General features: G+C 44.1%; 1 protein-coding gene and 1 long non-coding RNA gene across 2 annotated transcripts in view; one reads left to right on the plus strand and one right to left on the minus strand.

Moving 5' to 3' along the window:
* The window catches only part of LOC141987579 (uncharacterized), a 38,247-nt gene extending 38,010 nt beyond the window's left edge, over window positions 1–237 (minus strand). Inside the window, exon 1 of the long non-coding RNA XR_012639580.1 lies at window positions 173–237. This is a non-coding gene — a long non-coding RNA (uncharacterized LOC141987579). The remainder of the gene's footprint in view (window positions 1–172) is intronic.
* Window positions 238–2,668: 2,431 nt separating this feature from the next.
* The window catches only part of SNX2 (sorting nexin 2), a 56,988-nt gene continuing 47,346 nt past the window's right edge, over window positions 2,669–12,310 (plus strand). The window contains exon 1 of the mRNA XM_074953030.1: window positions 2,669–2,916. Coding sequence (XP_074809131.1) covers window positions 2,809–2,916 — 108 coding nt within the window. The 5' untranslated portion in view covers window positions 2,669–2,808. The remainder of the gene's footprint in view (window positions 2,917–12,310) is intronic.

The raw sequence follows: 12,310 nt of genomic DNA on the forward strand, positions 1-12,310 counted from the left end.
GTGCCTCCCCAAACAGCCTGGTCCCCGCCCCCTATCCACCCCTTCCTGCCCCCTGACTGCCCCCCTCAGAACCTCTGACCCGTCCAACCCCTCTGCTCCTTGTCCCCTAACTGCCTCCTCCCAGGACTTCCCACCCCCTATCCAACCGCCCTCCCACCGCCTGCTCCCTTACCATGCCGCTTAGAGCAGCAGGAGCTCGCAGCCCCACTGCACGGCTGAAGCCAGCCACGCCGCTGCACTGCCTGGCAGGAGCGGTGGGCCAGAGCGCAGGCGGCGCAGCGAGCTGAGGCTGTGGGGAAGGGGGGATAGTGGGGCGGGGCGGGGGACTAGCTTCCCTGGCCGGGAGCTCAATGGCCGGGCAGGACGGTCCCGTGAGGCGTAGTTTGCCCACCTTTTCTAGTAAAGGAATAGCATGCTTAAAAAACAACTTTTTTCAAAAGCTGCTTTCTATAAAGGAAAAAATAAACTGAAAAATACTTCTGTGCTGATAAATCATAAATGATTTATACACTAAACTTGATTTGACTGTATTCGCTAATGCCCCATAGCTAGACCCTGCTGCTAACACCATTCACACTTGACATGAAGTATTTTAAAATGAGCATTATAATATACCTTAATATTTTGAAACAAGATCAGAATTTATGAACCAAATCACAGTGAATACAAGAATAAGAGCCATTTAGAAGTAATAACTTAAGGCTAGGTCTTTCAAACACTTACTCACATGAATATGCCACTGAAGTCAATGGGACTACTAATGTACCTAAATGCTAGTTATATAAGTGCATCTTCCCAAGATCAGGACCTAATACTTGTAGCTCTCCGCTTATAAAATAGGCTTTAATACTCAGCATTTTGTGTGTGTCGGTTTGTACTATTGCTGAGGGTTTGTGTCTCTGCAATTGCTGAACTAACAGCATCTTAACTTATCGTTTGAAATTTCTTTGAATCTGTGTGAAAATGACTAGCTATGTTTATACATAATGATCGCCTGTCCCTAAAATTTCTTCATTCGCTGTGGCAACAATTCACGTAGTAGTTTCATATCTTCCAAGAACAAAACTCAAAAATCATTTATCACTTACATTTTTCTTCAGGCCAAAAACACCTTAATTAATGATTCTCCCCTCCATATCACAAACAGAGTTAGCAGTACATAAAGTTAATTAACTGTCAGAAAGAAACTTAATCCAAACGTTGATATAAAATGAGGGGAGAACAGTGGTCTTGGGCTCCTTCTCCTCCCCTGAAAAATTCTGAAATGCAGATACTATTTAGAGGGTTTTAATGCTCCTAATGAGAGCCCGCTAAACACTTCACGGACTCTGCCAGTGCAGGGAAGAACCACCAAAACAATTAATTAAGATTTGCTTAAATCATGAGATTTAAAAATATGAAACTATGCATGATCGGGGGCTCCTTGTGCCTTTTGAAACCTACTGGATTATTACCAAAAGGGTCCTCCCACAGAGCTAACATGGGCCTAATCTCAGAGCAGCGGTTCTCAACCCTCAGCCCGCATGCGGCCAAATTAGCACACGGCTATGGCCCAGCTCAGGCCCCAGAGCCTGGGTTGCTGCTGGCTCCGCACAGCAGGCTCTGGGGTCTAGGCAGCTGGCAGGCTCAGGGTCTGGGTGGCAGACTACCACCTGGTCCCCCACAGCAGGCTCCAGGCAGCTGGCTGCTGCCTAGCCCCACAGGGTGGGCTCATGGGTCCAGGCTGCTGGCCGGCCCTGCTGAGCAGGCTCGGGGTCCAGGCTGCCAGTGTAGTGGCATGCTCAGTACAACCTACATAGGAAATTCTGCCAGGGAGCAGTTTGTGCCATTACACAGGCTGCTGCCCAGCTGGCTCAGGCTCCAGGTCCCAGCTGTTGCCAGACCCCGCAGAGCAGGGTCTGGGGTTGCAGTGGGGTCTGGGTCCTCGCTTCCTGCCCAGCGCTGCTACGATGACCAGATAGCAAGTGTGAAAAATCGGGACAGGAGGTGGGGGGGTAATAGGTACCTATATAAGAAAAAGCCCCCCAAATCAGGACTGTCCGTAGGCACTGCACAGGGGATCCGGGATCGAGGGTCCTGACCGCCACCCCCATCCCTGGCTTCTGGTTCCGCTCTGTGGAGGGCGCTGGGCATCGGGGTGCGTGTGTGTGCGTATGTCGGCGGGTGGGGGATACTGTGGTTCTCAACCTACGGCCCAGCTAACACTTTGTGGGCCACATCCGCGGCGCACAATGATAAACCAACCCTCAGAGCAAGGAACTGGGGCCAGCACCTGACTTCGGACAGCTGAAGAGCTGCCGGCCAGTGGCGGACTTCCGTGGCCAGCACAGGGAGGGCGGTGGCGTGAGCCAGGGGGCCCTGCGCACGGCAGGGCCGAGGAAAGCAGCAGCCCCGCCGCCGCACAGCGCCTCTCCGAGTCCCTGGCCTGCGCCACGAGCCGGCCCAGGTGTGGACGCAGCTAAGCCCGCCCTCGCCTCGAACCCGTCCCGCCTCCGGGGACCTGGGGCCAGGCCGGCGCGGGGTGGCCGGGGGTGACACGACAGGCGGAGGTGAGAGGAGGCCATTCTCCCCATCCTAGCACAGCCACCGACACTTGGACCGGCCGCAGGGAGGGGCGGGGCCTACCGCTACCCCGCCTCTCCGAACACTCAGTGACCAGAGCTCCAGAACGGCCACGGCTCAACTCGCGCGCTCCCACCCGGAGATAGGGGAGGTGGTGCGCACCCTAGTCACGTGCTAAACGGGGCAGGGCCTCTTCGTCACGTGACCGAGGGGACCCGGAGCTCGCGCCCCAGTTCGGAAGGGAAGATGGCGGCGGAGCGGGAGCCTCCGCCGCTCGGGGACGCCAGGCAGCCCGAGCTCGAGGAGCTGGAGGACGGCGAGGATTTGTTCACCAGCACTGTGTCCACCCTGGAGGTGAGAGGCGAGGCCCTGCTCCCGCGCGGCGTCGCTGTCATCCGCGGGGCCGGGCCCCCGACGCCTTTTTCGTGCCCTGCGGGGCAGAGCCACAGCCGCCGGGCCCAGGGCGCCCAGTACCCAGAGAGCGCTGACCCGCCCGCATGTCCGGGGCCCCAGCGTCCCCACACCGGCCTCCGCCCTGCTCCGGTGACTAGTGACAGGCAGCCCCGCCCCCAAACTGCCCCGGTGCGTTGGCGTCTTCTGACCCCGTCAGAGCGACCTCCCCCACCCCCCCGAGCCGGGTAGCGGTCTCCCCCCTTCCCTGCTGCGGTGTGCTTCCCCTGAGCGGGGGAGTCACTTCTCTGCAGCTGTCATCCCCTGCCAGAGCGCTCTCCCTCCGGTGTCCCTGGCTCTCTTCCCTGGGGAGCCTCCGCTCCGCTGCCGGGATAATCATGCTGTCGTTTCAGAAATAGCTACCTGTCTCTCCTTCTGCCAGATGTTCTTTCTTCCCACATCTGTGTCTCTCCTGGAATAATCTCTCATTCCCCTTTATAACGTTGCCTACCCTAGATCTCACTTTCTGCATCTCCCTAGTCCATGGCCTGAAAACATAACCCACTTCCTTCCAAGATAAAAATCCCTCTCTCTTGCCTTTCTCAAGGAACCTATATGGTTACTCCTTAAAATTCTTTTGTTCCTTCCCTTTAACGCTGGCATTGAGCAGCTCCTGGGAGCTCGTCACTGTCTGGAGATTCTCATTTTGATGCAGTTTAGTGTCATCTGTCTCTTTTTAGGGGCAGATGGTACTTATCGCTAGTTAGAGAGATGCATCCATATCAGGGCTTTTGAAACGTACAATTACCATATTATTTTTTCAGTAACTAGGTTTCTTAAAACTTTGTGCAGCTATTGAAAAGTCTAAACCTGTCTTGCTTTGTTTGTAAACAACCCATCTCTCCCTTCTCCCCCGTTAAATATAATTGATTTTTTTTTAAATAAGCAGTGTGTACATATTTTTAAAAAAAAATTATAAAATGATAGCTTTCCTCTCCTCTGTAATTGGTTCTGGTTTTGTTTTCAGTGTGCAGAACTGTAATGGACAACATTAAATGTCCTGTTCATGCAGACATCTATCTAAAATGTGAAATGTTCCTGTTTTTGTTGAAGGAAGTTTCCTGCCCCTGAACTTTACAGTAATGGGTCAGTGTGTTCAGTTCATATGTGGTCTATCTTTATCAATGTTATCTTCCTGTAACAAAAATATAGTAAATTATGTTCTCAAACACATAATAAGGCTCATAAATGTATTTTGAGGAGAATTCTCTCTTTAGAGTTTTAGTATTTAGCCTTTTATTTGTAAATATGCAGTTTGTGGGCAATTTTTTTTCCAGAAAAATAAATGTGCAAAACATAGTCATAGGCCCACTTATGTATGTATATAAAATATTCAGTTTGTTTGACCAAACTAATAGGTCTGTATATATTTTAGTACTTTTAGATGAACTGCATTAAAACACAAAAAGTAATGCCTACTTGTCTAGAATAAAACTACAAACTCGGAGAGAGGAGTGATGGAATTTATGGCTAATTCATCTCCATACAACAACAAAAAATCTTTTTGTATTTAAACATCCAGTCTTAAACGGACACTGTTAACTTCAAAATCACATTTCTGTATGGAAAGCTTGGTGCCTCATATGGTACAAATAACACTAAAGATTATTGTAACTGAAAAACTGACAAAAGTTCAGTTTGTGTACATTGTGCATTTGACAGCATTCTGCATACAGTGTGTTTGTTTCACTGTTTCTCCAAGTAGTCCATTGGAAGAAAGTGATTAGTTGAAAAGAGCCTTATAAACATAAGTAGAGTAGAAGAAAAAGCCTCGATTTTTTTATCGAGATTTTTTTAGAACTATTTATTAAAAGAATTACTAACTCATTTGAATGGACTAATTTAAAAAAAGTGTTCTTTTGAGGTTTCGGCAGAGAGTATGAAGTTACTTCTAATTAAATTTTCTGGGACTTCTGATTTTTTCCCTCTTATGTACGAGTAAATACTGTCTCTCTTATAACCTTCCAACCACACATTCCCAATGTTCATATGTAAAACGTTTTATGATATGTCAGAAAAAGCCAGTTCATTTACATGCAGCAGGTTTTTTTTTTTGCGGGGGCGGGGACGACATGTGTGGGATAATGGCTTCAGTTATAATTTTGACAAAGTTCAATTTTATATATAGTCTACAAAGTCCTGCCTAGTCTGAAACTAGATTTAAACTCTTTAGGGCAGCAGCTCTGTCTCTTTTTCTTTATTCTAAGGTACCTAATACACTTGATTGCTGTAAAATAGGTCACACTCTTGGCCTAACAACCTGATAACATTGCTTTACATTAGCCTGCTGTATTAAGAGATTATGAAACTTGTGCTTTTAAATTCTGTGGCTCTAACAACTTTCATATTGTACCTGCTTTGGTAATATTTCTTAGACTCTTTAGGAGTGTTATTTTTAATAAAAAATAAAACAAAACCAACTTTGAGTGTCCTTCATAGTTGGTGGTTAACATTTATTGCACACTTACCAGCCAGAGACTGATATTGGGGAGAAAAGGGATGGAAGATGGTGGGTGGGAGGGCACACTGAAGTCCAAGGATAACTCCAATGAAGGTGAAAACATCCTCTTTCTTCATCGCTAATTGATGGGGAAGGGAGATATCCCAACTACCCGAGTGCTGATTATAGATCCTTCAGAGGTGGGGACTCCCTCTCTTGTTTTGGCTCCTAGATGTCTGTTGAACTTGACTCTCATCTCTTCACTCCTCTTCAGGCTGATCACAGGAGAGTCTTCCCACTCTTTATTTTTTCATCCCTTCCCTTTGCTTCTGGCTGGAAGAAGAGTAAACAACAATTTCTTTCTGCTGATTCTTTTTAGGTTTTCTTGGTTTTTTTTTTGTTATTAAAATTTGCCTTTCCTTCTCTTATCATAGTCTTTTGTTTCCCCTCACCTTTTGCTTTTTGTTGCCATTCGCATACCAGAAGATCATGCCCTTCATTTTCTGTTTTCTGTTTGGTGGAAGTAAAGCCAAGAAAATGAATGAAAACTCTTTCAGATACCGTACTTCAAATTTAGATTTAAAATATTTTAAAACGTCTGTGTATTTATTTAGTTTTACCCTGCAAAACAAACATTGTTAACTTAAATATGTTTTCTCCAGTGAATAATATAAACCTTTTACAAAGTGTAACACAAGAACATCACACTTAAAGAAAACTAAATGTAAGTAGCGTGAAAACTACTAGTTCAGGAAACTTTGCCTTACCCATATTACACCTTGTACATCTTGGTAAACAGCAGTATTGACACGTAAAAATTCACTGTACTGACTTCAATCAACCTTTCAGTTTTTCTGTGTATATCACTGTATACTGTAGTATGTAAAGCATGTTAAGAACATAAAAACGGTCCTACTGTGTCAGACCAAAGGTCTGTCTAGCCCAGTATCCTGTCTTCTGACAGTGGCCAATGCCAGGTGCCCCAGAGGGAATGAACAGAACAGGTAACCATCAAGTGATCCATCCCTTGTCACCCCTTCCCACCTTCTGGCAAACAGAGGCTAGTTATCTAGTTCTTTTTTGAAACCTTTTGTAATCTTGGGCTTCAGAACATCCTCTGGCAAGGAGTTCTGCTGTGCACTGTGTGGAAAAAATACTTCCTTTTGTTTGTTTTAAACCTGCTGCCTATTAATTTCATTTGGTGACCCCTAGTTCTTGTGTTATGAGAAGGAATAAATAACATTTCCTTATTGACTTTCTCCACACCAGCCATGATTTTATAGACCTCTCTCATATCTCCCCTTAGTTGTCTTTTTTTCTAAGCTGAAAAGTCCCAGTCTTATTAATCTCTCCTCATATGGCAGACGCTCCATATTTCTAATAATTTTTGTTGCTCTTTTCTGAACTGTTTCCAATTCCAATATATCTCTTTTGAGATGGGGTTACCACATCTGCATGCAGTATTCAAGATGTGGGCGTATCATGAATTTATATAGAGGCAATATGATATTTTCTGTCTTACTATCTATCCCTTTCTTAATTATTCCCAACATTCTGTTTGCTTTTTTTGACTGCCGCTGCACATTGAGTGGATGTTTTCAGAGAACTGTCCACAATGACTCCAAGATCTCTTTCTTGAATGGTAACAGCTAATTTAGATCCCATCATTTTATATGTATAGTTGGGATTATGTTTTCCAATGTGCATTACTTTGCATTTATCAACATTGAATTTCATCTGCCATTTTGTTGCCTAGTCACCCAGTTTTGAGAGATCCTTTTGTAGTCTGCCTGGGACTTAACTATCTTGAGTAGTTTTGTATCATTGGCAAATTTTGCCACCTCACTGTTTACCCCTTTTTCCAGATCATTATTGTGACATGTTGAAGGAATATGAGGGGTTAAAGATTTTACATATTAACCTTATGATCTGTGTGCATAAAACTTTGTATATGGTTAAATTACAGGCTCTGTATTCATACTCTGTATCCAGAACATTTGGAGGTTTTTGAGGCTTGGTGAAAGGGCACGAAGCACTTTAAAGTTATTGGGGAGTGGGAGCTGAAGCACTCATATTTTAAGCATATATTTTATATGCTTGAAACTTCAAGCACCACATCACTGTTTAACTCTCTTAGCTATAAGTCTATTTGCTATAAGTATAAAATTTTAAGAAGCCAAATAGAGTAGAGCAGGGATTCTCAAACTGTTTCATAGTACTGGCTGCATCTTAATAAAAGATGGATTGCCTATTTCCCCTCTCACTCCTGGTCACAAACCATTCTTTTGGCAACTGCAGCAATTGCTTGCATGGAAAAGTAATATTAGGATTTTTGTTTTGTTAATTTCTTTATTGTAACAAGTGTTTTGTTGTTGGTTTTTAAAAAGTGAATTGCTATCTGCCTCTGCTCTGTCTATCTCCCCTCCCATCTTTTCTGTTCCCTCTGTTTGGGGCCTCCAGAGCGCAGATATCCACACCCCTTCTCCCCAGAGCCCAGCCACGGGGCACCCCCGAGACACCAGCCCTCCGTCCCCACAGAGCCCAGCTGCGGGGCAGCCCCCAGCCCAAACACCAGCACCTCCTGTCCCCATGGAGCCCAATTGCAGGGCAGATCCAGGCCCAGACACCAGCAGCCCTGAGCCTTTACTGTCCTGCTGGGGAACATGGTGTGGTATGGCCTTGCCCTTCCTCACCCTTTGCCAGAGCTGGGTCTCCCAGGCCCTCTCCCATCCCTAGGAGAATGAGGATCAAAGAGCATGCAGCCTCCAGGCCAGTCGGGGTGGGTAGTCCGCTTACTGCGAGCTGGGCTCTGCAGAGTTCAGTGGCACCTAATGGTGGCCAGAAATTCTGCGGGGAAAACAGAATTCTGTAAAATTTTGCATTCCACAGTGGCACAGAATTTCCCCTAGAGTAATATGCATGTGTGCATACACAACCCCCACTGAAGCAATTTTTGGGCCTTAGTTTTTCCCCCATGTAATCTTGCTCAGTTTTCTGATAATCTTCAAATCTCCCCACTCCGTGACCCTACTAGTAGTTTATGCTGCTCCGAGACATCAGCTCCGCTTCTCTTGGGTATTCCGTCTGCTCTGCTTGATACTTACAGGAGCAAAATAAGCAAGAGATTGAACACTTTCTGCTCAATCTAGACAGAATAAGGAGTGGAATAGAGCAGGAATAACTGAATATGCCGAATAAGGGTGTGTGTGCAGCTTGGCTTATTAGTGAGGTTGAACAGTGTTGTGTCCCAGCTCCACTACATCCTTTCAATATTTGGTGGTGATTGAGTTTTAGTCACTACTGTAGCTTCTGAAAAGTTCAGTGAGTTGGCCTTTTTACTACCTTCATAATTATCAAGAATAACACCTGTCTTTCTGAAGGCAGTGTAATTCTAATTTGGGCTCATTTGTTTACAAAACTGCAATCTTATGTATTTGAAAGCTTCAAAATAACTGTTTTAGCCTACAAACCTTTATTTAGAAGATTTAGTCCTCTGGTTAATAGGTGTTTGTTTTAAAGCTTTTTTTTTTTTTCTGTTAAATTACTTAGATATACTCTCAACTTGAACTCTAATTTAGCAGTCTTTTGTCTTGGAATTTATGTAATGTCTTTCAGACCAAAAGAACTCAAACAGCTTTACAGTTAGATACAACAGGAAATATATAGATCCTTAACCCATCTTAAAATGCAACAGCATCTATGATGAACATTTCATCTGTCTAACAGTGTCTAATATACTATCCATCAGTCTGTAGACCAGAAAAGAAATTAATTACACAACTGAAATGAGGCATTTTTTGTAAATGTAATCAAATTTTGAATGTAATCAAATTGTTAATTCCTACTCGCTTTGTGAACAGAACCATGGGATATTTAACCACCAGTGGCCAGTATCTCAGTTTTCTTTTTAGATACCATCTGTGCAGGATTATCACTCCTGCGTTTTATGCCTCTAGCACAAGCTATGTGGGTAATTCATTTAGTTCTACTGGTTTTTGTCCTTCTGAGATGGCTGTAGGCTTGCTTGAGAACTCTGCCTCACAGAACATGTTCCCATTTGGATTCACTGGGATTTATGTATGATTAGCACTTCAGGCAACTTATATTTAGATTCCTAATTTTAGGCACCCAAACGTTGGGCTTCAGTACCTAATGTATAACATTCCCATTTTCCTTGGTTAATGTGGCGGGTGCAATTTTAATGGGCATCTGTAACAGGGAAGTGACCATTAATCATATTAATAGTCCTGTCCCCATGCCAGCCTCTTTCCATATCTACATGCCTAATCTTACAAAGCCTCTGTTTTCTTGTTTTAATGTGGGACAGTCCTGATAAGGGATCTCAACCTGTATTAGGTCCTTGGGCAATGCACTTCACTTTCTGGTTTCATTTCTCATCTGTGTCCTATGTAACACTGTTGCTAGTGAGTGATATCATTGTAGCTGTTCACATCTTTCACTGGCTAGATTGCTACTGAAGGATCATACATAGGGTACAGTCACTGTGAGGCAGACAATACTGTCTCCCTTCATGATGGCTTACTTGCTGGTGTTTGGAGGAAATTGTGGCATAGATGAGAGCAACATGACTCTAACTCAAGCCATATAAGACTGTGGTGTAGTAGGTTGGGAGAAAACAACTGGAAGATGGCAATAGCTACTTGGAGTTGTCTGCCCACCATTCATTAATCATATGCACAGTCTAGGGATAGTGTTCTAGGATGATCACATTGCAGCAATGTCCAGGCATGCTTTTTATCTTCCTGAGCAGAATATTGTAACTGTTTAAGAACATAAGACTGGCCACACTGGGTCAGACCAAAGGTCCATCCAGCTGAGTATCCTGTCTACCGACAGTGGCCAATGCCAGGTGCCTCAGAGGGAGTGAACCTAACAGGTAGTGATCAAGTGATCTCTCTCCTGCCCTCTGACAGACAGACAGGCTAGGGATTCATCTCCACCCTCTGACAGACAGACAGGCTAGGGACACCATTCCTTACCCATCCTGGCTAATAGCCATTAATGAACTTATCGTCCATGAATTTATCCAGTTCTCTTTTAAATCCTGTTATAGTCCTAGCCTTTACAACCTCCTCAGGCAAGGCGTTCCACAGGTTGACTGTGCGCTGCGTGAAGAAGAACTTCCTTTTTATTTTAAACCTGCTGCCCATTAATTTCATTTGATGGCCCCCTAGTTCTTATATTATGGGAACAATAACATAACTTTTCCTTATTCACTTTCTCCATGCCACTCATGATTTTTATATACCTCTGTCATATCCCCCCCACTTAGTCTCCTCTTTTCCAAGCTGAAAAGTCCTAGCCTCTTTCATCTCTCCTCATAGGGGACCTGGTCCAAACCCCTAATCATTTTAGTTGCCCTTTTCTGTACCTTTTCTTATGCCAGTATATCTTTTTTGAGATGAGGAGAACACATCTGTACACAGTATTGAAGATGTGGGCATACCATGGATTTATATAAGAGCAATAAAATATTTTCCGTCTTATTCTCTATCCCTTTTTTAGTGATTCCCAACATCCCGTTTGCCTTTTTGACTGCCGCTGCACACTGCATGGATGTCTTCAGAGAACTATCCACGATGACTCCAAGATCTTTCTCCTGATTAGTTGTAGCTAAATTAGCCCTATCATATTGTATGTATAATTGGGGTTATTTTTTCCAGTGTGCATTACTTTACATTTATCTACATTAAATTTAATTTGCCATTTTGTTGCCCAATCACTTAGTTTTGTGAGATCTTATTGAAGTTCTTCACAATCTGCGTTGGTCTGAACTATCTTGAGCAGTTTAGTATCATCTGCAAACTTTGCCACCTCACTATTTACCCCTTTCTCCAGATCATTTATGAATAAGTTGAATAGGATTGGTCCTAGGACCGATCCTTGGGGCACACCACTAGTGACCCCTCTCCATTCTGAACATTTACCATTTATTCCTAACCTTTGTTCCCTGTCTTTTAAGCAGTTCTCAATCAGGATCTTCCCTCTTATCCCATGACAACTTTAATTTACGTAAGAGCCTTTGGTGAGGGACCTTGTCAAAGGCTTTCTGGAAATCTAAGTATACGATGTCCACTGGATCCCACTGGAGTTCTTTATTTTGATAGCCTCTCTAATCTCCCTTAGCATTTCATCGTCACTATCACTGTCCTGGTCAGGTGGTCGATAATAGATCCCTACTGTTATATTCCTATTAGAGCATGGAATTACTATCCATAGAGATTCTATGGAACATGTGGATTCATTTAAGATTTTTATTTCATTGGATTCTACGTTTTCTCTCACATTTTGTGCCACCCTTCCCCCCTGACCTGTTCTGTCCCTCCAATATATTTTGTTCCCCGGAATGATTGTGTCCCATTGATTGTCCTCACTCCGCCAGGTTTCTGTGATGCCTATTATGTCAATATCCTCCTTTAACATGAGGCACTCTAGTTCACCCATCTTATTATTTAGACTTCTAGCAATTGTGTAGAAGCACTTTAAAAACTTGTCACTGTTTATTTGTCTGCCCTTTTCTGATGTCAGATTATTTATGTGAATGTTTCTCGTCTGATCTGACCCATACTTTATCCTCTTCCATCCTCTCTTCCTGACTAAAACCTAGAGAATCTCTGTCAATAGACTGTCCTCTAAGAGAAGTCTCTGTCCAATCCACGTGCGCCTCTGCAGCAATCGGCTTTCCGCTTGGTTTCCCTTGGTTGTGGAGCTTGCTGCTGTGATCTGTGTCCGTCACCTTGAGACTGGATTATAGCAGTTTGCTCTGTGGGCTACATCTTAAATCTATCTAAATTTAAGCAGGCTATTAGATGAAATACCAGTGTGTTAAACAGTGCC

The sequence above is a fragment of the Natator depressus genome, chromosome 5 (assembly GCF_965152275.1).
Source record: "Natator depressus isolate rNatDep1 chromosome 5, rNatDep2.hap1, whole genome shotgun sequence".
Taxonomy (NCBI): domain Eukaryota; kingdom Metazoa; phylum Chordata; order Testudines; family Cheloniidae; genus Natator; species Natator depressus.